The following is a 27,629-nucleotide window of genomic DNA, read 5'->3' as shown; positions in this document are numbered from 1 at the left end:
AAGGGCTGTGGCTTCCAGCTGATGACAGAGCGCCAGGGCATCAACTGGCGTGAGACATATGGACACACAGGACTGTAATGTGTAATAAAGCAAATATTTACATTAAGCACAATACAGCAATTTATTTAGATGCTTAAAATGAATACAAAGGGAAATAAAGATCACAAAATTATACATACTACAACAGTGTGTCATATATTAGATGGTATAAATGAATACACCTGGTGGTGTTTAACTAAAGATAAAACTAAATATCCAAAAATGCAGCCGTCATTGGTTTGCTGCTTCAACACAACACACTTTCATACAGATCTAAAAGGTGTCAAAATTAGTAGCTGGAAAGTCAATTCTTGCAATGTGATTTTAAGCTTAAAAGATTTCAGAAAACAGCTCTGAAACACCAGTTTTTGTTTTTCTCAGCTGTAATGTCAAGGATATTCAGAACAAGAAAAATTCTATAATACAAGAGAGTCCAGATATATATCTTAATGTGGCTGGCCTCTGTTGCAAGATTGTACAAGGTTATGTGCAAAAACTAAGTCTGTTCAAAAGTCCGTACTAGCGCAGATTCAAGCTTTTGCTAGGTAAACTAGATATAGCGTTTATTACACAGCAAGGGCAACACTAAAAAATAAAAACAACCTAAGATGGGTACACAATAACAGTATCATAAGCATCACTTGAATAGGTCTAAAAGACTGTACAAATATACATTTCAACTATTCAGAATGAATACATGAAAAAAAATTGGTTTTCCCAAAGTCTACTATACACATTGGACTGGTAGCTTGTATGTTGGCCCTACACTACCACGTGAATGAGGATAACGCTTCTCCAGGACATCCCTCCAAGCATCTTTACAGAGGGAGAGAAATGTTGAAAAGGCAGATAAAATAAACCTCTGCTTCTCCTCGTGTGCGTTGGTGAGCCACCAGCTTAATGGTTTTTCACATTTAGTTACTGTGTCGGTCACAGCAATTTCTGAAGCAAGCTCAGCCAATCGTGTCCGTCAGAAACACAACACCCACTGGGACTGCAGCGGGCACGCGTCCCCACCGCCGGATGAGCCGGCACTCGAAGGCAGTTACCAGTTAAGAGGGCTTTGCAGTCACACTGAAAGGAGCAGCGCTCCAGGTTGCAGCAGGTCATCAGTGCCAGGGAGCCTGGCGCTCACGCCTGCTGGCTGCTCAGTTTCACCCCGGTTAAGCTGCCGTGCATCGGCTCAGCTACCCCGTCAGTCATGTTGTCAAACTGCTCCCCGTCCTCACTGTCAATTGTGCTGTTCTGCCACTCAATCTGTGGGTTGGATAAGCGCTCGTCATTTTCAGACGCATTCTTCCACTGTGACTGGTCCTTGGACCAAAACCCTTCGACTTTTCCATAGGAACTATTCTTCCATTTCAACTGCTCGCCATCGCCTTGCACCGTCGCCTTTTTTTTGGCAGCTGGCTTACTGCTCCTTGCATCTTCACTCTGGGAAGACTCATCGGACCAGGTTCCTGGTTTCATTTCGCACGTGTTGTCCTCAAAGTCCGACATTTGCTGGGAACCCGGCCCGCTCTCGGATGGAGAAGCACCGTCTTTCCACTCAACCACCTCATCCTGGTCCACCTCACTATCCGAAGCATCACGCATTAGTTTGGTTGGTTCCTCCGTCAAATGAACAGTCTCGTATTTTGAACCCTCCTCCTCTTTTTGGTCTAGCTTCTCCCCGGGTTCTAAAGCCTCCTCAGAAATTACTTTCGGGACGTGCTCCTCTGGGTTAGTAGGGGTTTTAGGCTCAACTTCAAAGACGGGGTCAAACGGGCTACCGCTTCCATTGGAGTCTTCTTCCAAATTTTCAAAACTGTCTGAGGAACTGTCATCTTCTTTCCCAAGGTTGAGCTTTTTGTCAGCAGTTTTACTAGCATTGACTCTGGAATCCTTCTCATCATGATTTTCAAAGAGCCACTCAGCATCAAAATCCATCTCGTGCTTAACTTTGTTTAATTCTTTCATGTTGAAGCCCAGCAACACGCCAGGCTTGTACTTCTCACAGTCTCGGACACATTTCTTCCTCTTGTTGCTGAAGTGGGAAGCAATGTCGCTCTTCCACAACCATAAACTGGCAGCGAGCTTCTCAATTTCTCTCCTGGTGGGGTAGGGCTGTTTGTTGAAATACTTTGTCAGGAAGCTTTTCCTGGCTTCGTAGGAATCATCTTCATGACCCTTGGGGTCTAAAGCTAAAACAACAGGCTCCTCAGGCTTCTCTTCGAAGAAGCTAGGCGAATCGCTATCATCATCTAACTTCCGCTTTTTCAGCAAGGGAAACTCCATCTGCTCGTAAGTGCGCTTCACAGGTGCCAGGCCCGGGGACTGATTAAGCCGAGAGGGTGCATTGGTCTTGTCCTGGCCGTTCTGGGTCTTCCCCACGCCCCTGCAGTGAACCAGATGAAGGGTGATCGTCGAGGCGGTCATGTTGCTGGTATACACGCCGAGGCAATGGATGCATTTGTAGGTGAGCTTTTTCTCCACCGGATGAACCGTCTGAATAACCTGGTGCCGCTCCCGTAAGTGATGTGCAAGTGCATCAGAGATGGGTCCTTTTAAGATGGAAAAGCAAAGTGGGCATAGGGTTTTCCCGACATCTTTTTTATAGGGCACTGCAGCTTGAGGTGAACTTTTAACAGGGATATCTGCCTTTTCCTGAACTTTGGGCTGTGGCTTTGGAGGGACTGGAGGGTTGTTTTGGGCGTGGTAAGCAACGGATTCGGCTGGGGCGTCCCTCAGGTTGTATGTGGTTACAAGGAGATGGATGTTAGTGTGACTGCCCTGCTGCAATGTCAAGTCAAAACTCAAAGTGGAATCTGTTTTGGGGCCCATCTCTTCATCAATGTGCACCATCCGCATGTGCGCGGCCATCTTTTCCACGTCATTAAAGGTTGACCGGCAATATGGACAAGATAGACCGTGAATTAACATGTGGTTGAGCAAGGTATCTGTGGGCAAGTAGCGATTACAGTAGAGGCATTTGCTAGTGAAATTGTGTATTTTCATAATGTAGTTGGCGACTGCTGGGACCTTCTCAGCCTTATGCTCCTTTTCGAAGTGCACGCTATAGACGTTTTCGGGAAAAAGTTCGTTGCAGATTGTACATATTTTCCACTTCTGCGTTGAGGACGTATTGGCTGGGGGAGGGCCGGTGGCAGCTGCGGTTGGTTTAGAACTGGACTGGCCTAATACTCTGGACGCTGGCGACTGGGAGAGGGAAGGAGACTTCAGCTGGCTGGATGAGAGAGAAGAGGTGTTAGCAGACTGTAGGGAGTATCTGGCTGGTGCCTGGGACCGCTGCTCTGACCCAAGCCCATAAGATCTTCCGTTTCCACTTGGAAGTAACTGCTTCACAGACTGGGACTGCTGAGGGATGGAAACCGGTGCATTGCCACCTAGACCCAATCTCATTGACTGGCCAACGCCATAGCCCTGGCCTACTGATTTGACACCATAGTTGTTCTGCTGCAGGTGGACATTGGACACCATGTTGACTCCCGTAGAATTTAAGTTAGGCTTTGGTATGGAGAGTCGATTCACCATCTGCTGTGATGGCAAAGACCGGACATTTCCAGAAGCAAGGGAACCAATTCTTGATTGGAGTCCCATACCCTTCTTCTCTTGAGGTTTGGGAGCAATAAGCATTAAAGGTTTGGATCGGGGAACCACCACATTTGTGTGCCCAATCATGGCAGTGACCTGATAGCCTATGCGTTCGTGGTCTTCGATGACATGTTGAACCAAAGCTTCGTAGGACTTTGGCATGAAAAGGCATCGCTTGCAGTGAATACTACTCTCTTCCCGGGCATTTGAACCTAAGGGGACTGCACCGTTAAGTGATTTTTCACCTGCCTTTGCTATGTAAGGTGCTGCCACATGCTGAAAATGTTCCCTGTAAATGTGCTTCCTAACTATTTCATACAGAGGATCTCGGTAAGTGCACTTCTTACAGTAATAAACAGCTTGTTCTACACTGTCAGCCTGCTTAGGTTTAAGGCCATCATTTTTGCTTTTCTCTTTGAAAGTGCTGAGGCTGCTACTTGGTGCGCTGGCGTTTGGAGCATGAAATATTTTAATGTGTGTTTCCAAAGTCTTTTTGTCTGCATTGAAGGTACAGTAGGGGCAATTAAGGAGTATCCTATTTTCAAAGTCTTCACTATGGACATTCCGGAAATGACTTTTGTAGGCAGAGAAGAATTTTGAAGAAAATGGACAAGCACTGCAGCAAAACGGTTTTGTCCGATAGTCCTAAAAGACAAGACAAAAACTGGAATCAGAAATGCCACTTTGTACAGGCAATGTATTTTAGGTTTTCTTCCTGGATATTCTCTATTTTCAATAGAGACACAATGCTATTTTTAGAACTGAAACACCAATGCATTTATCTGAATACATGTTTTTTCCTTTTGCAAAATAAATTTATGAAATATACACTCAGCTGAGAGAAAGCTGTTTTAAATTAAGTAATTTTATCTGGGTCCCATGAGCTGAATAAAAAACAATTCTAAGTTCTTCCTTAATGTTTATAAAAGACCAGAGTTGTATCTAACAACTGATTTTAGACAAAGCAAAAACAACCAGCTTCAAGATAAATGCTTTACACAGTAAAGAATGACAAGACTAAACTAAGCTATTTCACTTAGTGAACTAGGTAGCTGCTAAGGGCTTCAGATTTACTACATGTAAAATTCAGGGCCCAGAGTGTTATAATACAATTAAGCAGTAAGATATAAAGATACATCTTCTATCCTTACCACTATGGAAACATTTTCATATTAAAAAAGCTCATGTTCCAAAATTTCGGACCTTTTTTCCCTTTGATTGAACTACAGTGTAGTATTGAGATTTTACTGCTGATCAAAGATGATTTGTAAAGTGGGCTTTCTTCTATAAACCATGCTTTTCAAGCAAGATCAGTTTCTAAAGAAATAATGAAGTGACATCATCTTTGATGTAAATTAACAAGTTAGGGACCTTTCTGGTGGTGCAGGGGTTAAAGCCTCAGTGTTATCAAGCTATCGCCAGTTACTGCAGCATGAGTTTGACCCCCGGCCAGGGAGCTGGCCCACATGGTGCAGCAGACCTCTCCTGCCTCTTCTGCTGCTCCCCTCAGCAGTGGATTTCAGTAGATGTGCCTGTTCTGCTCCCCACTCTGTCTCTGGTGAATCCTCTTACCCCTGTACCTCTGGCCTAGACCCAGTTCTTTTATGCATAAATAAATCAATTTTTTTTTAAAAAAAAAGGGAAGTTAAACAAAAATTTCCTACGAGTTGTGAGGAACATGTGGTGTTAAAGACTCAATAAAGATTGCAGAGTAATTTGGCATCAAAGAGCAAGGTCCCAAATTATGCTCATTAACACCTACACAGCCGTCCTTTGATGAAGGCAGGTGAAACACAGGCTTTGGAAGAGAAACCTTTCTCCTTAAAATCTACTTTGTTGCAGACACTGGTTTGAGCCAAAAGGAAATATTCCGCTTTTCCTTAAGCTCAACCCTCTTTAGCATTAGAATATGAGGCTTTGGAATTAAAAAAATTGAATTAACTAAATGATGGATTCTGTTGTAAAGTTTTTGAATTCGGAGGCTTGTGGCTAATACCTTTTCCTGGGGGTATGTATGTAGTTATTTAAATATTGATTTACGCATACAAGAACTGGGGTAGGACAGAGGTGCGGGGAGGAGGACTGACCAGAGGCAGAGTGGGGAGCAGTGGGGAGACAGGAGAGGCCTGCTGCGCTAAGTGGGTCAGCTCCCTGGCCAGGGATCGAACTCATGCCACAGTGGCTGTGGCTGGTGATAGCTCGATAGTGCTGAGACTTTAACCCTTGTGCCACCAGGGAGGCCCTGTGAGGGATATTTATTAATAAGAACCAGAGAACTATACCATCACATTCCAGATGCGGAGCTTAAAAATGAACTTCCCTGTCAAGTGTGTCTAACAGAGAAACAGATTAATAATCCAGATCTGTAACCACTGCAAACAGGGATGGTAAAATGTGAAAGGACTATCATTCTTCCCTATGGGAAAAGACACATCACCCACCACTCCCTCTTTTTGTGACATCTTCACTATTGTACTTGTTGGCATCACTGGTACCTCTAACAGTTTTTATTCCAAGTTTATCTTTTGGTCACCACCGTCCTACAGAGGACCTTGCCCCATGTGCTGGCTTAGGTTCCTTACAGAGTTTGGGTGACATCAATATAGACAAATAAGATAAATATAAATATAAATTAGCCAGGCCCTCCCCACTCCAGAAAAAAAGGATGGCAACATAAAAATGGTAAGACAGCCTAGATGAACAGAATGTTGGAGGGAACATTTTACAAAGGGATGAGTCAAAGTACTTTTGGGGGGATGCTGGTATACACTGGGTTTCAGATTTTTCAGTAACACTGTCCAATGACAAAGACGAAAGAGTCAGCCTTAGTTTTCCCAATCACTGAAGAAAATATGGAAAAAACAATTTTGACATTTTCCCATGTGTCCGGTTGTCACCTACAGGCGATGAATGTATCACTCAGGAAGGCCTACAGTGGTAAAAGGAGGGTGTTAAGGATGATACCATTTCAAGATGTTGCCTGGGCCACTTACCTGGTTTTTTGTAAGTGAAGGGTCCCATAGTCCTACATCCTCCCATGTAGTGTTTTTCAAATAAAAGTCATTAGGTTCAAACTGTTTAAAATCCTAAAAAACAATGACAGAAGTTTACAAAAACATAGCGGTATCAACTTCAGTCCAACCTTACTATCTCTTAACTAGGGGAGATGCACACTAAAACCAAACTCACCAACAACTAAATTAGGAACAAAATGCACTGAACATTTGACACTAACCAAACATTTCTCTAGCGGTCAGCTAGGTTTCCAAGGAAACTGCTGGAAGTTCTAATTAAAAAACAATTCAGCCACATATTAACCAAAGTACCTTTCATTACAGCATTGTAACTCATCAGTTGCAGTGAAGTATCAGAATGGAGTGCAAGATAGCAATGTTTGCTTATAGATGTGATTTCTGGTTCCCTAAAAGAGTGGGGGTGGGGGTGGTAGTAGGCTGGGAAGAAAACATCTAGGATTTCTGAACCCAAAAAGGAAGAAAGCTATTCAAAGAAAGTAAGCGGTAACAGGTTAAATTTACACTCTTATGTAAAAATCTGAAAGGCCTGTTTCCTCTCAGACTGGATGATAGAAAGTCTTAGCATAAATCTCTCCTTGGTCCTAAAAGATTCACAGTTCAATGTGGAAAGCTCAAGTACATGTAAATTCCAGAGTATGTAATGGGCGGAACAAAGCAAATGCAGGGTAGAAAAGGTACCTTAATATCTGCACCATTAAATCTTGTGAAGATTATCCCCATCAGTGCAAGGTGAACAGAGAGTCTTACTAGGGCAGACCTACCTGAACTGGAGGAGTCAGAGAACGCCCACACCGGGCGCAGTGTAACTAGAGACGCCTTTGCTCTTCAGGACATGCCCCTAGAGCACTACTAGGGGGCTCGGGAAAAGAACCTGCTGTATGAAGGAATTTGCTTTTTTAACTTTCAACTTCACCCAAACATTCACTGAGTGCCTACCATGTGCCCAGCACTGTGCCAGGTGCTAAGGGTATGCAGATGGACAAGTAGTTGTAGCACCTGCAAGCTGGAATTTAAAGGCTAGCGGGGGAAAACATCTATAAACATTGCTTTTCAGAGGCTTTGACCAACTAACCATTAAGACCTGCAGCAATGAGATCTGGACAAGTAGACCACTGCACAGGCTACTCAACAGGGCTGCTACGAAGTTCATAGAATAAAAAGGCTAGAAAAATAGTTCGTAAAGTTCAAACTGTTATACAAGGGGACGATAAAATAGTCTATGGTGGGTCAAAAGGGCCTACAAATGCTCAAATCCTAAGGAAAGACAACAAGCACCCAAACCACCATGCCTCCACAATCAGGTCAACCAGAATATTCAGGTGTATCAGAATGAAAACAGGCTCTGAAGTTCCATGGACAGACCCTGCCACCTGCTTAGCCGTGAGGTGCATCTATTTCTTTACTGACTCTTCATCTGTAAACTGGAGGTAAGAGTTCCTATACACACCCACACCCACCCACACCCACACACCACCCCCACCCCCCTCGGGGTTGTTTTAAGGATTTGGAATTTAAAGATAGTTTGGAAGCACCAAGTAAAAAGATCTAAACTGTGTATTTCCTCAATGCTAGCTGCTTTTGCGTCAGGATGCAAAGATGAAAAAGCCCATTTTAGGGACAAGGTTGAACAAATTAGGCTACTTGAGAAAGCTCTGGCAAAGCTAATGCTGAGGTTAAAATCCAGAATTACACCTAGCAATCAACCATTCTGGTTGTTGATATAGAGTAGTGATCAGAAGCTGAGTCATGTTAAAATTAAAAAATGACATGCTACTTACTTCTATGTGTTCTTTACAGTATTCCAACCCAATGTCACTAAGTATTTTTTTCACAGTTTTCCGGGCTTTTCTTAAACTGCCAAGATTGTTGACAGGAAGTTGGAACATAGTTTCTATTGGAAAAAAAAATTTAAGTCAAGTCAAAACATGTACAACTGGTAGTATTTACTAATTCCACTGATGGTAGGATCACAAACCCTGGCCCATTCTGACAAAAAAGTTGAGTAGATAGCCTTAGCTAGTATGTTCTGAATACTTAAAACGGAAGCAAAATATGTGCTGTGATCTTTTATATTTTTAACTGGACACTGTATTATACAGATTGACTATGAGTCTAATCTGACATAATTCTGATTAGATGCAGTGTTACCAACCATTTAAAAAATCAAGCGTGAATGCTTTTCTTCTTGTGATGTTGAGTCTCTGAAAACAAGAAAATGTTCACCATTTCAGCATCATTACCACATAATTTTGAGTGTCAGGGAAAACAAGTTTTGGTTTGGGAACTGTCCCCCACACTGTTATTCTTAATGAAAAACTTCTATAAACTACTCAAATTAAGACACTAATGATTATGTAACTTAGCCCCCCAGCTAGCATTATACCTGGACAAGGGCATCCACTTACGGTCATGGAATGAATGCTGAGATGGGGAAGCTAGCACTCAGTAGAAGAGGAGAGGATAATTATTCTAGACTGTAAGGGATCCTTTTGAAAAAATGGAAAGCCTTTATGTATGTAAGGGAATTGAAAAATTATTTAAAATGACCTACTACATCAAAGGTAGAAATTTAGGTTCACTTCCCCAAGTTCCTTAAAAACAAAGATTAAGAAAATAAAATTTGTGAAACTGGGGCACAACTGAGAATTTGGATGGGTTCCAATGTGTCCATTTAAAATGTTTCCTATAAAATACAGTAGGAATTTATCAATTTAAGAATCCAAATCCATCTCGCAGAATATAAAGTAGTTGTAAAAACCAAAAACAGAGGCTGAAACAAAAGCCAAAGCACCAGGAATTAAACCTTTATATATGCACATCTGTTTTCTAATAAAGGTGGTTACACCCTAAGACCAATACCACTTGTAAACCAAAGCAAGTCAACTAAACCCAGTATAGTATCACAAGTTACCACATTTGTTATTCTAATTCAAAAATTAACTATGGAAAATGGAAAGCAGAGAAAAAAGGTGAAGCCTACCAAAATAAGTAACTCCTAGAAATTCTGAAGTTGGATGTTACCAGAACTTAGGCATCTCCAAGTATCCTATATGACGTATCAAAGTATAATTGAGAAATGCATTTTGCTGAAAAACACTATCAGGCTTCTGGTGCTCAGGACAGAACTCCTCCCAACGTGCGCTCTGTCACCCAGGAATCTGAGTGTTACTTAGCTGATGGCAGACTTAGAGATCACTTCTGACACAAATTGACATTTCAAGGGGAAACCCGTTATTCCTTGTGGAAATTTTATTGCTAACTTATTTAAAACCACCTTTTTGAACCTTTTAAAACCAGAAAATTTTTATCAATAGAACAATTCCCACAAACCAGGTCATTTAGAGAGAAATCACCTCATAGAAAAATGTCTCGGCAACACAGAAAGTGTTACAGACTAATTCTGAACAGACTAGACATCAAATGGATGGTCACAGATACCCAAGTCTGAAGAAGACATCTTGTTTTTCTAGTCATTTCATAAACTCTGTGGGCCCAAATCCAATTCTTTTGGAACTTCCCTCGCTAATCCTGCTTCGCTTCAAAGGAGCGCTGTGCCAAGGAGGCAGCCATTACTGTTTTTCCTGCCCCTGAGACAAGCAGCTGAATATCTCAGCAAAACAAATGCACACCGATTTGGAAATGTTACCAGCACCGAAGCCGCCCGACTACACAGAAAACATCCAAGGGAGTCAAACTGTAATTCAGGATAAAAGGAGAACCTGTTCTCCTGTAGAAAACACCAGGAACTGCAAGTGCCCACCCACAGCTAATAGTCATTTTAAGATCTTTAATACATGAAGTACACCTCACTGCCTGGTATCCAATTTATTGACCTCCAGGTTCCACAAAAGAATGTTCATGAAGGAGCTTAGTTACAAGAAACTTTTGTTTTTTAACAAGTGACACTTCTGTCAGAGTGAATCTGGAATTTACTTATTTAGGCTGAATTAAACAGATTCATAAAAAAATAGTGACAATGCTTATTGGAAAATGTACAAAAAATGGCTCTTTTATGCTTGAGCAGCTTGGAGGATCTTGGCCCAAGTTAACATTTACACTGAAAAAAATGTAGAATTATTGAGTTAAAATTGTAATTGCCCTCACAAACATATTTGATATTTGTAATGATCTTGGGAGTTCTATCATCTGCCCCTTCCCCAAGACGGAGGTGACTTCCATGTATTTATATTTACAGAGGTCACTTCCAAGTTTGGTCCATTTGGACCTAAAAAAACATTCAAATGTGCTAGCATCCTTAAAAGCACGAACAAAGATTTTTCTGGTCTTCTGCGTTAAACAGGCACCCAGTAAGAGTAATATAAAGCAAAGAGGCTCTTACCCTCCAGCCCTGCAGCCCCCTACCCAGAAGGGGCCACCGTATCATTTCTTGGGTATACTTGAGCTTTTCTATGACTCTAACAAGTCAAAGGTTCTCTGAAAAAGTCTTCAATAAACAATGTTAACAATTATCATGGGTGATAAGGGCCCCGTGTTTATTTTTTTTTTTAACCTGCTGCTTGTTAAAAAAACATAACCTGACTGAGATTCAGGGCTCTTACTCACTTGTCACTAGAAAAAGAGCCCAACCTCAAATCCTGGCATTTATTAGGATGCCTTATAATAATGTCAAAAAGCAATCTAGAGATTGAAAAGAATGGGGAAAGAAAGCTTTTCTTTCCAGATTTGTTCTTATGTTGCTAACCCTTCCTCTAGGGACGCCTCGGTGGCTGTCAGGATGGCCATCTGTACCAGGTCAGCACCATTATCCCAACACAAGGAGACCCCTTTGGCCATACCATGGCATAATAAGGGAAAATGTCAAAAGTAATCGAATAATGTACTTGCTGGTCACTTTCAGGGCACCCACATTTTGCCAGTTAATGTGCTAGGAACACAAGAGAGGAACAGGAACAGTTCTTCCCTGTTCTGGCCTACTGCTTCCAAGAGACCTAGAACACATGGCAGGTACCAGGGGACTGGAATAACAGTTTTTTTTTTTTGCCCACTCATCTTCCTCTTGGAACTGTGCCCTGACTCAACTGGTGTGCTCGCTGAGGAGGCCCTTTCTTCACTGGAGCCAAGTGCACGTAATTCAAGTCAACATTCAGGTCAGTCAACTAGGGTATTCCATCTCTGCAGACACTGATGAGCGGACATGCGCGCCCAAACAAGGCTGAGGAGGATGTGGAAAGGGAAGTCTGGATGCACTCTCTGGAGGAAGCACAGACAGGGAAAGACTCCTGTTGAAAATGCTTAAGGTGCTCAATCCAGGTGTGCCCCAAAACAAGCCATTCTCTCACCCCACCCTAACTTTTCAGAAGAGCAAACAATCATTTGCTCTTATTCCACTAAGCTTAGGTTTGTCACTTGCAACGAAGTCGTAGAAGGTAGGTAAAAGGGAAAATGAGGACTCTTATACAGAATAATTATACTTGTAAATTGGATCTAGTGGGAAGAATAGTTTTGCCAGGAAGATACAGTTATCCTGAAAGATACTTTGGGCTCTGGCTTCATTAATCAAAATCAAAAACCAGTTCCAAACGCTGTATGGAAAGAAACACTATCTAAATTCTAGGAGAAACTGGGGAAAGCTCAATGACTATTAATAATAGCATCACATTTGCAAGCATATGCTACCTGATGAACTAGACTTTCTTCTTTTGAGGATGATTTAAATTCATTGTTGAGTGATTCAGCTACACACCTTCCTATTGATCTTTGTAAATTATATCCACACCTACTGACTGGGGCCCAAACATGAACGTTTTACCAATCTTGGCCAAACTCCTACTCAAGTGCTTTCTTAGAAAGCAAGAGTCAGATGGCTGAAATGAAAACCTGAGATCCTTAGCCCCAGGTTTTATACATGAATTAAAACCAAAAAAATCCTGGGATTGAACACATGCATCACTCCCCCTTCCAAATGCCAAAAGTGAAAATACTCCTTTGCTCCAAGTACCAAGAGAGTAAATAAAGGCAGAGTGACCTTGTTTCACACGGTAAACATATCCAGGCAGAATTTGTACAGGGGAAGGATGATAGAACATTAACAACTGTGAACTTAAGCAGAGGTCATTAACTGAGAAATACAACTATAATCATTTATGAAACAACAGCTTTGCCAAAAGGCTTAGATCTAGACAGAGGATGTATTCAGGCTCCTCTGGGCCAGGAAGGTGGAGGAGAGCCTAACAGACGATTGTGCTCATGTAGCAGGCGCAAGGCAAGGTTTTGCAGGACATGAATTAACTACCAGGGCTTGTCTATGTATAGTAATCCCTCTGCAAAGCCGCCAGATCAAAGGGAGCATCACTTAGTCTCTGTTTTAGGGATAGTCGAAAGCAGAAAAGCATTTACTACTGTGCTATCAGAATGAAAAACAAAACAAATAGAAAGACACATAAAACCCAACCATAAACCTTTGATCAGGCACAGATAAGAAAAACTTCCAGAATAAATTACCTCACATTATACTACATTAATCTACTGCAAGTGTGGCATTTTCCAGAATATAAAATTAACCCTAGTTTTGTCCCCCACCCCCAAATTCCTAATGCCAGAAAATATATAAAATAAGATAATGGGTCCTAGTTTCAATCACTTGCAGGTATTACTCTGTTACTTTCTAATATTTGGGAACTGATAATAACATATACCAGCGTGACAAGTAACGTGTCAGTTTACCAGTGAATGTAAATCTACAGTTTCCCTAAGAAAAATTCTTCTATCACTGTACTGAGAGCTGGACAAGGAGAGTTACTTTCTCCTGGTAGTACCTGAACATAAGCTGCCTGGTTTAAATCAGTGGTTTGCAATCTTACCCTTTAATCTTACCCTGGCCTCTTAAAAAAAATAAACCAAAAACCAAACAAAAACAACCCTCACCTTAGGTGAAACACAAAACAACAGAAACAGCAATAGCAAAACAAAAAAGATGAAGAAGTGACTCAGGTGGAAAGGGAGAAGGGAAAAAGGAAAAGTTCTTTGTTTTCAAGAATCTCCTGGAAATAGTTACTAGTCTAGACTAAGCTCAATACAAGCTTGTGCCAAGGTGGCGGTCTACTGAAATGTAGATTCTGGATCTGGTGAGCCATCGACCAACACAGGAATTTTGATGGCTACAGCAGAATTCCAATTACTGAAAATCTCTCCTGAATAAAATTATATTCTGATCAGAATATAGTTACAAGGAAGCCCAAAGTAAGTGTACAGTTAGAACATGAAGATTATACTTTGATTTTTATCTTTTAAATACGGCACTTAAAACTTTGTCTTACAAACATTTCTACATTAAAGCTGTACAGAAAAACAGTGCCTCTGGGCATATCTTTTCCTGAAGGGGGTGGGGGGGGGAATTAAAGCCTGGAAACAATGCCATTAATCAGGGAAGAAGAACTGGCAGCTATATTTTTCAAGTTAATAAAAATTAGAAATGTTAAGCCACTACAATAAAACTCCACTTTGGTAACTTTTATCAACCCAAGTAAATATGTAAGAAATTCAAACCTATACTTAAAGTACCCTAATTAGTGCCATGCAAGCATTAATTAAAAGTGTAAGGGTTAGAGTTTTGAAGTTTTTTTAAATCACCAATCTAAAAACAAATATTATGCTGAGCTTTCGACAGGTACAGGCATTTCTAGAGTGTCATTTTAGAGTGTCATTTTAGAGTATTATTTTACTTTAGTGGTACCCAAGATTTTTTTTTAAAAGATTTATTTATTTATGCATACGAGAACTGGGGTACAGGCCAGAGATGCGGGGGAGGGGGTGAGAGGACGCACCAGAGACAGAGTGGGGAACAGAACAGGCAGACTGACTGAAGTACACTGCTGAGGGGAGCAGCGGGTGAAACAGGAGAGGTCTGCTGCGCCATGTGGGTTCCTCCCTGGCCGGCCGGGGATCGAACTCGTGCTGCAGAGGCTGCGGACTGCTTCATAGTGCAGTGCTTAAGCCCTTGCACCACCCGGGAAGCCCTGTTTTTTTTTTTTTTTTTTTTTTTTTAAATGAATTTTGAGATATCTCTGGAAACATTTAGGACATGTGTTAAGATAAAAACTATTAAGGCAGAAAGCAAACACCACTTTCTTTTACTCCTACCCCTGCCTCAGCAACATATTTAATACCTGTCAGTATCACCGAGTAAAACTGTGGTCATCATAAAACATTCTCTCAATAACCAGTAAGTGCTTGTCTTTCCTGGCACTCCATCCCTAAGTGTGAAAAACACAGACACCATATATACTTTTAAGGGTGTCACTAAGTCCTACGTTTAAATTAAACCATTTGTAAGATTCATATATCTGCATTTTTAAAAATGAACCCTTGTAAAGACGTGCTAGTCTCATCCCAGTGACGAGCCCAGAGTCTACCGTCAGTTTGCGAGCAATCACTCTACCTAATCTTTTTCTAACAGAAGCAGCTTATCTTTCTTTCTTTCTTTCTTTCTTTTTTTTGGGTATATTTGGGCAAAAAAAAAATTCAAGATGCCAGAAGCACTTCATAGAAAAAGGCAGCTCTGTACCCTCCTATTCCTTCAACTTTCCACAGTCTCAAATACCACAGAAAATGTAACTGTCTCACTATCCAAGGGCAGAAGCGCTTCTGTACTAGCAGTTGTAACCATGCAGCATGACAGATTAAGAAAAGTTTAGTCTCTCTCTTAAATGGACCAAAAAATGGGCAAAGGTGTTAAGGTTAAAAAGGGGGTATTTGGAAAATATCAGAAAAACCACTTTTCAAATGAAGACACATTTGGACTATAAATTACATTTGAATAGTGAACGTCTGTAATATTGCTTAGGACATTCATATTCCAACACTGTTAACAACGACAAGCAACAGGCAGGAAATGTAATAAATCTGTTTTCTTTGATTCTTAGTTACTAAATGCACTGGACTGCTACTGTTCTGGTAGTTTGATAATAAAAGGAACCTTATTAATTGAGTAAAGTATCAAATTAAACTGCTTCCACATCCGATTAAAAACTTGATTTTGAAGTTCTCAGCCAAATCAATTAAACTCCATCACCTATTTCTTTGATAGGTAGACTATAGTTATGCAAGGCAAAATGAGTGTATCTATCTAAACACAGCATCCTGAAGAAAAACTTTTGGTCACAGGAATACTTTCAGCCACTTTTCTATAAACAATATGTGAATTCCTTTCACAAACAACTCTTCTCTAAGAGTCAGTCTCTCTGATCATCTCAAGCAAGGGGAGCACAAACCCTATCAGGCAGCTCACTCCACAATGGACAGCTCTGGTCACAAGTGTGCGCTTCATGTTTTGTCCTCTGCCCACAGCTCTCAGCCATAGAAATCTAATTACATAACCATGTGATAGCCTCTGAAGTTCTGAAGACATGTCCACTTTCCCTTCTAAGGTGCCCCCCTTCTCCAAGTGAACCATGCTTGGGTCTTTTCATCATTTCATTACTAAGTAAGCCAATCTCCCAATGGATGGACGCCACTGTGTCAACCTCTGGCGTCCTGAATAACTGTTGTTCCAGATGTGATATAATCAAAAGGTCAAGTGGGTAACACATCTCTAATTCTGAGTATTATTTTTAAACTAATGGTCCTGAAAGGTGCATTTGCTCTGATGACAGCCACTGCACACACATGACCAAACAGAATTTTTTTTTTTTTTGCATTTGTACTAGCCTTTTCGGGATCAGCTGGTGAGAAAAGATATTTTGCATGGAATCTTTGTCTGGTCAGAAGGGATGTAACCATTAACAGTCTTTAAGTATCTCCTCAACTGGAAGAGTACGAGCACTGACTCAAATATTAAAAAAAGTCCAGTATGAGCCTGAAGATAAACATTAAGATTCATATTCCAAATCACCAACATCAAACTCAAAGCATGTTATAAAAAAGCAGCACTGAATCACTGAAGAATCCATGTGTTGTTTCATCGAAACTCTTCTCATGTTATAGACGGCCAACTAAGGTGGAGTGATCAGCCTAAGGGCGGGCTAGCTCGTCAGCTACAGAGCTGGGTCTCAAGGTCATCCCCAGATCTAGGATGTAGTGCTCCTATTACCTGTACAACTTAAGCTCTGATATTAATTAAAGGCAAACAGCAGCATGTTATATACATCTGAAAATGCAAGAACTTCAATATCCAAGGTTGAAATGACCTTAAGTTCAAGCTAAACCAGCTCAAGTGGTGATACAGAGGTTAAGAATACACGCACACTTCACCTCAGGTCAGACAGTTCCATTATTTTAGAGAAGGGCAAAGAGAACTCAGCACCAGCAGTCACTAGGCAGTCACATCTGCGGGTTATCTTTTTATCCAAACTGTAATGCACTATCTTGCAAAATAAAAACCACAATCTTGGTATAGTTAAGTAATACAACTGCTTTTCAAAAAACATGGTGTATCCTATCCTCTCCTTTATCATCTTCCTATTGTCAATACTCAAACCATGTTCCTCTGAAGACTTCTTGGGAAAGCAGAGGCTCTGGTGACCTCTTACATTTTATTGGCATGGCAGCAGGAGGCTAGTTTGCTCTCAACTCACTCTTAGGCTCCTTTTCCCAAATACATTTTTTTGTTAGATAAGCAACTTAAAAACATATGCACAAAAACTTGTACGCAAATACTCTCAGCAGTAACTAACCTTAATATCCCTAAAAGAGAACCCAAATCTCCACCAACCAACGACTAGATAAATAAAACATGATACATATCCAGGCTATGTCCAGAAAAGGCATTATCTATAGAGACAGATTTCAAATTGTCTAGGACTGGGGCAGTTAGGGGGAAAAGTGTCACCCACCTTGAAAGGGTATCAGAGTCACCAGATTGGTTCTAGTGATAGCTGTGCAACTGTACTGAACACTGAATCATGCACTTTAAATGGGTTTATGTAGTGCATCTCATTAAAGCTGTTGCACGTCCCCCCCCCCCAGCATTTAACTGAGTATAAGGTTATAAGACACATAAGGCAAAGCATAAATAATTTTGTCTCCATACAAAATCACTTAACACTAGGGCATACTTTCAGATCTTTATGCACACATAATTGTTCTTTTAAAAGAAACTATGTATTTCAGTATTTATTCAAGTAGCAAGAAAAGCAGGGTTGCTTGAAATTTTTATAAATTAATTTTTACTTTAAAGCTGTGCTTTCTGACAAGGTAGATAACTAGCCACAAATGTCTATTACACACTTAAAATGTGGCTAGCCTGCACTGAAACATACATTTTATATTTTCTGGCTTATACATTTTCATTTTATGTTTTTTTAAATTTGTTTATATTGAGAAAAATAAATTCTACCACCTTAACCACTTCTAAGTGTACAGTCTAGTATCAGTCATACTGTGCTGCCATCATCATCTTCCATTGCCAGAGCAGGTTACATCTTGTAAAACCAAATCTCTATACCACTTAAGAATAAACCATTTCTCTCTTTCCCTCTGTACCAGTTGCTCTATGATTTTGACCAGATACTTCATCTGAGTGGACTCAATGTATTTTGTCTTTTTTTGTGACCGGCTTATTTCACTCAGCATAACGTCTTCAAGGTTTACGCAGGCTGTAGTCTATGTGAGAATTTCCTTCCTTGTTAAATAAAGCTGAATAAGCTCCCACTATATGTATACACATTTACTAATCCATTAATCTGTTAATGGACACTTGGATTGCTTCCACCTTTTCTACTGTGAAAAAACTGCAATGAACATTGTACAGGTATCTCTTAAGACCCTGTTTTCAATTCTCTGGGACATACACCCACAAGTGCAATCGCCAGATTAGGTAGCTTTTTTTTTTTTTTTTTTTTTTTTTGAGGAACCCTCAGACTCTTTCCCATAGTGCCTGTACCATTTTCCATTCCTACCAACAGTGTACAAGGACTCAGATTTCTCCACATGCACCTCAAGTTATTTTTCTTTTTCACAGCAGCCATTTAAATGGGTGTGAGGCGCCGTCACATGGTGGTCTGGATTTGCATTTCCCTAATGGTTAGTGACGCTGAGCATGTTTTCACGCGCCGACTATTCGTCCAAGAAATGTCTAAAAGTCCTTTGGCCATTTGATACACGTTCTAAGTATAAAATACTTAAACCTTTTGTATATAAACATGCAAGAGATGTCAAACACCTTTTAAAAAACACTGATGTGCCAAAATAACAAACCTTTGCAAATACTGGGTTAAAGTATGAAAATCAACTTCACTTTTTATTTTTCAAAATGACTGCTGGAACATGAACCTGAAGATGGTAAATGAATTCAGTCACAAAAGGATGACAGCACATGACTCTGCTCATACAAGGTAGTAAAAGCAGTCAAATTCTGAGAGACAGTGGAAGAGGGCTGTCAAGGGGTAGGGAAAGAATGGGGATTTATGGTTTAATGGGTGTAAGTTCTAGTTTTACAAGACGGGAAAAGTTTCAGAGATGGTGGCAGTAATGGCTGCACAACAATGTCAGTGTACTTAATACCCCAGAACTGGACACTGAAAAGTGGTTAATATATTAATATACTTTTTACCACAATTAAAAATAAATTCATTTAAAAAATGTGGCTACTGAAATATTAAAGGCAGCAGCAGTGACTATAAATGAAACTGCTGCTTGGCCTTACGATCAAGTGTGGAGCTAGACAAGGTTTGTTTGTAAATTTATCAGTATGGTAATCTGGGTTTAAAATTAGTGGCATTTATCACTGGTGGGTCTCTGTCAAAACTATAAATATTAAGCTTAATTTAAAATTCCTTTAAACAAAATAGACTCTAGAGCAAGTCCTAGATGTAATACCAGAAACATGCAGGCCTTTTGTAGTTTCTAGACCATTTCCGGCAAAATTAAGTGAATGCCCCCCCCCCCAATCCCAAACTGTTGAAGATTTGAGGGAAAAAAAAAAAAATTGGTAGAGTTCACTTTACCACCAAATCCCCATTCCAAGAGATCAGAAAACAGTCCAATATAGCACTTTTGTCAATATCAAAGACCCTAATTCATGTTCTCTTACTAACTTTAATCCAGCTGGGAATGAGAAGTTTAACTTTTTAAAATATTGCAAAACCGGAATGATTCTAGAGGATGTGGCAATGTAGAAAAGATTTTCATGTGTTAAACTGTCCAATCATTTAATGTTTCTAGGAAACTAGAAAAAATAAAATAGGAAACTTTTTCATAGGTATCAAAGTTAATCATTTTAGGCAAGTTTTGTTTTCTTTCATTTTGGTTTGACTCATCAGAATCAAACCAGGAATCTAATGGGAACCCAGACAGCCTGGTTCACCATATTATCAATGACCAAAAATTACAGTCACAATGTAGCTCAAAAGTTTTATTTTACACACCCATCACAAGTGACTCAGAGCTTTACTAAAACATGACATGAAACTAATACAAATGACAAAAAGATAGCTGTGTCTATAGGCTACAATCTCATCATCAATTTTGGGGGCAGAGATTAATTTTCCTGATCTCATGCACTATACAGAACCCTTAAAATATGCAAGAGGATATTTCACTGTTCTCACTGTTCAAGGCAAAGAAGGTCCCTTAAAATGATATCGCCTATGGTTTTTTCTCCCCGTTATATCGCTAACATCTCCATCAGTGGCTGGCACACACCAAAGCTCCATAAATGTATAGTAAATGAACAAGTCCCTGCTTAGAAGAGGTTTACAGAGACGATACTCCATAAACATCTACAGAAAAAGCAATGTACACAAAGTAAATACTCTGAGGCCTCATAAAGAGAGTTCATTCTCAGATGGGGAAGTCAGCAGAGGCTGTTAAGTAGCTGCTAAGCGAGGGAGAGTCACTAGGTTAGGTTGAGAATCTGCAATCACTGCAAAGCAAACAAAAACCTCAAGAAACCCACAACAAAACAACACAAACTTGCTGGCACAGTTCCAGGAGTAGGAAAGGAAGGAGTTCTAGGAACTACGGCAAAGAGTCAAAATGGCTGTTATGTCAAGCTTCTGAGAAATAATGAATGACAAGGTTGGAAAGATAGGTTGAAAACTGAAAGGCGGTCTTGAGCCCGTTGTCCTGTCCAGTAGTCGCAGAGGAAATGCTGCAGATATTGAGTAGAGAAATGATATAATTTTGATGGCACTTGAAGAGGACTGTTATGTTCAGCAGGTCCCATTAAAAAAGGAGGAAGTTCTTTAAGCAGAAGACTAGACACCAGACTTAGCTGACTGTCAGAATCATCTACAGTGCTTCCAACCATTCCAGACCGACTCAATCTGAAAGGACTGCAAAAATCATCAGAACCTCAGGTATAAGGTAGAAAGATACTAGAATGATAGCAAAAGGAAGGTAAAAGTTGTTCAAGGATAAAGCTACAGCTTATATCAGAACTTGTGTTTTTTCAAGAAAATTATATTGTTTTCAGGGACAAAAATATGGCTGACCTATGTCACATGTAAAATTATTTTACTTGTAATTTCAAACTTCCATAAGGAGGAGGAGAATGACAGCACAGTGAAGCTGTCCTCTCCTAGGAAAGAAAGAGGGTACAATATAGTAATTAAGAATAGTGACCCAGAGTTGAACAGATTGTTTAAATCCTTGCTTGGCCACTCTTAAGATTTTTGACCCTAAAAATATAACAATCTCCAGGGGTGTGCTTTCTTATGGTATAACTAGGACACCATTCCATTGTTCAATGTCAAAGGATTAAATGAGATGATAACCAAGAAACTTTTAAAACGAATTATCATTTTTTTTACCTTAAACTAGGTCAGATACTCGAATAATCACTGAAAATTATGAGCTCACACCCAGGCTTTAAAAAGCATGGACTATTACTATTCTTGAGAATAAGATGTGGTTGCCACATAGCTGTTCCTGTAGACATTAAAATGTGCATCCATACTTACACCTGTAGACAGAGTAGTGTTTTATGCAACATTGTAAATACATCTGTGTGAGCCATTCATGTTAGATTTAGTATATTCTTAACTTTACAAGCATGGTGGCACTTAAAGTAACCAAAATAAATCTAGGATACTTACAGTTAATGTAGAATTAAACACAAAGGTATGAACTAGATTTTGCAATATTTTAAAAAAATGTGGGGCACTCTTAAGATTTGTAGACTACAAGACTAGCACCCACACTGGACGCTACTTCTATGTTGCTGCTTATCCTGCACTTTAACTATTCAGATTTCAGACAAAAATCCTAGCTGTGACCATTAGAATTTCTAGAGCACTGATGGGCCTCGAGGTTTTCAGGCTGTGCATCTGCGAGTATGCTCCTGAAAGACTGTAAGGTATGTGCACAGAAGATGCCTGAGGGAAAAGGTGAATGCGGAATGCCTGGAGGTGTGGCCCCCTAGACTTTATCAATTTTACATACTAGTATTTCACATACAATTTTATTTGAAAGGGGGAGTATTTCTCACTGATCAAAAAAGAAAAAAGACTTAGAACTCTAACATCACAATCTAGCAGAGGGAGACAGTGAAATGGGGAACATATACTCTGTTTTAAATAGGCATTAACAGCAAGGTAGGGACACACTGGTGGGAGTGACTAGCATTCTGTTGCCTTTGCAAAAACTCCAGACTTAGAATTACTTGCTGTCAGTTCAGGTAGACAACCTAGTTTAAGAGAAATCTGAAAAAGGGAAATCACTGAATTCATAAGCAAGCCTAAGAGAACACCAGATATGTCCATTCATAATCATTCCAGAAACATGCCACTGGTCTTTGCACAAATGGCATAAGACAAAAAGTAGATTATTTTCAATTCCTTAATAATAAACTTTTCAAGCTCCATCAAAGTTACTCAAATAATTTCCCCACAGTAATGGAGAATCACCTTCTTACCATTCTTGAATAACAGAGTAATTTATCTGAACCATCTTCTCAAAAGATGGCCTATTCTAAGCCATCTCTTTGAGTCAAGATTCAGCCAAGACATTTTTTTTATTATTCGGCTACAGTATTCTTACAGCAGGTTTTACCACTTGATGGCTCAATCCTTACAGCTTCTCAAAAAGTTTTACAAGTATTTTCCTTGTCATTAGATACAACTGAGCTTGTACCAGTATTCTGAGCCCTCCCTACATTAAGAAGCTCAGTCTCAGCTGACCTTTTCTACAAGAACAAGAATTCTAATTGTTGACTTAAACTTAAAATTCCAATAAATTCTGGCATAATTCCATGAGGGATAATTTGCTTCAGATACACCAGATTTCAAGAGACTGCTCATATAGACTCTCAATTGTCACCAAATCCCACCAAAAAGGGAACGCTTCATAGATTTTCAAGCGTACAGGTTCTCGCAAGCTCTTAAATGGAACATAGAGGATTCAGTAAAAGGAAGAGCAAAAGAATAGGCAGCAGGGCAAAAGCCAACAATTATCTGTCTAAGCAAAAATAACCTCAGAGGAAAGAAGTAACAAGACTGCTCTAAACCAGAACACTGGGAAAAGCAACGGGTTCATAAACTTTCCTTTTTAAACTGATACAGGCAACTTCAAACCAGACTTGTACTACTTCAACTAGCCCCCGCCAGCACAATTTCCACCCACAATTACTTCTGCTGGGGTGTGGCTAGCTTCTTTAACTGTGGAGGCCATTTGGGATCCTTGGGAGTTAGCTGGCATACAAGCACAAAACATTACCATGAAGTTATGAAGCATTCATCTGAGCTCGTACTAGCCAAACAACACACAGGAGTGTTATAAAAACCTGTGTTCCAACCACAGGCCTGGGAACTAGCCAGACATACACTGTGGCACGCTGCATACGATAGAGTGCCTTGATTTCCCTACTTGGAAACTAAGACATTCTTGAATGTGTATAAAGCACTTGGAAAATAAAATGGGCAAGTCATCGATATCATTCTATAATACTACAAAAGCCAGCAAGGGAGGGGGATGTCTTTATATTTATGGCTCATCTTTACAAAAGGCATCAACCAGGTTACAAGTGATACAGAAAACACACGTGTACATACCCTTACTGGAGCGAATCAGGGTGTACAAGAATTTATTTTTAATTCTAAGGGCTAATCAAACAGCACGAGCCTCATAGATTAGGTGCATGTTTTTGAGTTAAACCTTAAAACTGCTGCCAATTTTCAGGGCAGTCTTCTTAGTAAACTTAACCAAAATTCTTTCATGTGCTCCTCTTCATTTCCAAACTTTTATTTCTGCAACACTTTTGATAGTTTACAGAGATTTCAGAATATCTCTAGTTGCCATCTTGGAACTAAGATAAAGATCAAGGAAACTACAGAAACTCGCGAGTGTATCTCAGAAAACTAAAGGCAGAGGATACTGAATGCATACATGGAGATGAGGGAACATAGAAGTAAAATGGTGCAATACACTTTTGCATTTTACATCAATAAAAACATCCACAGTTGCTCACATTTTTATCTCTAACTTCCTGCATATCCATGCCTGTCCCCAAGTAATAAGGTTGACGTGCATAAACCAATTTGAGAACCTAACATGAAAAGAGCCTTCCTCTTCTACTGAAGCAAAACATGGATTCTCACATAAGCTAACCCCTGAACTGGTAGATGTCAAAGGTGGGTCATGACCAAAATGCAGGTATGGGAAGTATTAAGACACTGAAAGACTGAGGGAGCACAACCATCCTTCCCCTCCCTTTCTATTTAATGGTATCAGGTCAATCAATGAAAAACCACCATGAAGTAGCAATGAAACCATGGCTGATGCTAGGCACAACATGGATGGGCTTCTCTTATCAAAACCGTCATCCAGGTGGAAAATGCCAGCATGCAGGCAAGAAGCAGGTTCTCCATTCCAATATGGGGCGACATCAAGTTTCCAAACATGAAATGTATAAACAACAGTGATGCACATCAGTAAAATGCAGCATTTGCTCCAGATCTAAACCACAATCTCTTACAAAACGCAGGGAGGAAAAACATTTAAGTATATGTGATGCTAATACAGGCCAAGTTCGGTAAATTTAACTATAATGGAACTATTTACATGGGTGGGGAGGGGAGAGAATGACAACATTTCTCTTAAAGTTCGAAACTCTTAGGCAAGTAACTGAAAGTTGAGATCTCATGGAAAGTATTTTACCGTCCGAAAGATACAACAAACGATGACATTCTTTTTAAGTCTAATTTCTTTGGAAACCCAGGTTGAACAGGTAGCTTATTACAAAACAGTCATGGGTATCTTGTTGCAAACTATAAATTACGTTCTAATCTCATTAAATGAAAATTTCAAATATTTTTCTTACTTTCGTATTTTACTTTAAAAGTTTATTTCATTAAGATTTAAACAGGCTGTTAAAAATATCTACAATATCTAATTCTGCCATTCTTGTACTAAAATGTATTGCTCCTAATCTCTAATATTCCGATTCATTTGCATTTAATATTGGCAGCAATATCCAGCTGTTAAAAAGCAGACTACTTTGTGTACAACCCCCCACCCCAATTAATGGAATTAATCTGCCACAGTCTCTTTTTGCTCTTTTCTAATTTTCTTAGTTACAAAGAAAGCCACAATTTAACATATAAGCACACCTTATTTAATTATGCTTTTAGTAATCACATAAAAATAATAGATACATGCACGTACGTTTTAAGGAAAATCAAAGTCCTTTTTCCTTGCTAAAAGTCTATTTGGTTAGTTTTTGACAGTAAGTACATGTGCATGAAAAGATCTGTTCTGATCAAAGAACCTTAAAATTTTTAGAAGTTTAGCAACTCTTGAGATTGGGTCATCAAAATAACAGTAATTAAGAACTTACTTGAAACAATCTGTTCAACATGGCGGTGTTTTATTTTTAATATAAATAGTATTAGAACTTTTCCTGCACTCTGGTTTAAGGGAAAAAAAGCGAAATTTAAGCAAAAAAACCCCCAAATGTACAGTAGGTATGTTTAAAAGCAATGACCTCCAGGACAGGCAGAGCTGAGGGGGGTCTCTCGAGATTCACAGCCCAATCTCCCATAGTCCCTATATGAAGATTGTAAGAACCAAAGATTTAGTTATAGTTCAAGGTATAGCAGCCTCTCTGTAAGGTAGTCTTAGAAAATTTTTCAACAAGGGTCAAGATAAAGAAGGGATTTCTACTTGAAGTTCAATCAACAGGAGACCCATGCCCCACCCTCGTGCTGAGGCGTGTCACTGTACTTTAACGTACCCTCACAGTTAACCCAAGGTCCAGCCTTCAAGCCCAATTGTTTCACCTTTTTTTTTTTGAGTGTCAAAACCAGGCAATCTTTGAAACTCTGCAGAATACATGCTTTCTAAGAGCTCACAGCAAGTTTTCCTGTGGGGGGAAAATGGCTATTACCACTAAGGACATCAGTTAACACTGTATCTTATGTATAATTTGTTATGTCAAACAAAAGCACCTTCACAAATTTCACCTCAAACACCTCAAATGCGAAGTTGACTTCGAATTACTGATTTTAAACACTTGTGTAACTAACTGTATCAAAAACCAAGTACAGGTCAAAATTACATGTTTAACAAATATTAAACAGTACTTAAAATTACAAATAATACAATTGAGATTAAATATCTGGTGCTTGCAATTACTAAAAAATCGTAAAAGCAACACAATTTAGTCTCGAATTTCGGAATACCTGAACCAAACTGCCTCCTTTTCACTCACCAAAATATTACTTGGTAGCAAATGTCTAATGAAAATTCTCCCTTAAGTACCAACTGGTTAACTATGTATCAAAGAATATACCCATTTAGTTTCCCATAAATTTATCTTGGTGTATCTAAATAAAATACTTGTCTTGAAACTACCCAAAAGTTATCAACAACCACTGTTAATCTTTGGTTAGCAAGCACATATTCATGGAAAAGCCTGTTCTGATCAGAGAATCTTTTAAGGGTTTTGGCAGCTTAGCAACTCTTGACTTTGGGTCACCCAAGAGTAATGGAAACCATAATATACTTTATACACAAGAGTGCAGGATGCAAATGATTAAAACAATATTAGCAACTTTAAAATTTTTCTCTTAAAGAAGCTGTAACTCAGTTCTCTGTTCAGAACCCACAACTGCAACCAGCTCTAACCAGTTCCTTGAGGAATGCGGCTAGGCTGAAACTTTGGAAATGGTGGCTTTGGTGGTGACCAAGGAGGAAGAAGTCTCTGACTTCCCTGTTGCTGCAGTTCCCACCCTCCAAAATAAATATACCCACCGGTGTGATTTGACAATGTGGTCCAAAGAGCAAGGCAGGAACGGAGTCCAGATCCTCAAAATGGTAGTACAGGGCATAACCACTAGGCCACCTATCAGTTCAGTACAAAAAGTACAACCCTGTGCATCATGGTGCAAAAGCTGGGGCCTAGGTTTCGCATTGTGCATCTCACACCTATGGAAATAACAAGAGGAGTAAAATCTACAGAAATCAACTCACCCTAAGAAGGTGGGTGCTCAGAGAAGACTGCTGTAAACACTTACGCAAACGTGGTTGGCTACTGAGATAATGAATGGCAATTACAAGTCCCAGGTTGGAAGGAAACAAATTTTACAATCAACTTTGTTGAGTTAGACAACGAAGAACTCAACATGGGCTTGATATTTACCAACAAGGATTTGCAAATCGTGACACCCATCTACAGGCTTCCAAATATCTCTACCCCACCAAATCTAACACCCCTCAAGGATGATTTCAACTTTCAAAGAGTTGGAAAGACTGGGCCACAAAGAAGGGAAGTTATCAGCCATCCCTCAAACCCGTTACTCTCAAGTTTTAAACTTCCCCCTTTACCATCTGACCTTGGAAGGCGGTGACAGATTCAAAGCTTAAGGTGGAAGAATTCCAGAAGGGGAAATCTGTGTATCAAAGATGTGCCAAGGTGATACATCAAGAACGGATATGGATTGTCTCAGGGGCAACAGTTTTGAGAAAGTGAAAAGAGAGAACTTCTAAACTGCAGGGTGGATTCTTTGAAAGAAAGAAAATCACTGCTCTTGACTCACTCACTCCTTCGCCATGTTGCTGTCAGCTCAC

General features: G+C 39.8%; 1 protein-coding gene across 1 annotated transcript; it reads right to left on the bottom strand.

The window, feature by feature from the left end:
* Window positions 1–1,170: 1,170 nt before the first annotated feature.
* ADNP (activity dependent neuroprotector homeobox) lies at window positions 1,171–26,980 on the bottom strand (the record flags this gene model as incomplete). Its single annotated transcript, XM_084247132.1, has 5 exons — window positions 1,171–4,278; window positions 6,627–6,719; window positions 8,447–8,559; window positions 25,841–25,923; window positions 26,814–26,980. 5 exons carry the CDS (start codon window positions 26,978–26,980, stop codon window positions 1,171–1,173), a joined length of 3,564 nt encoding a protein of 1,187 aa, XP_084103258.1.
* Window positions 26,981–27,629: the final 649 nt, after the last annotated feature.

This window comes from Talpa europaea (assembly GCF_964194135.1).
Source record: "Talpa europaea genome assembly, chromosome: 11".
Classification (NCBI taxonomy): Eukaryota; Metazoa; Chordata; class Mammalia; order Eulipotyphla; family Talpidae; genus Talpa; species Talpa europaea.
This window is presented reverse-complemented; position numbering and strand designations above follow the sequence as displayed.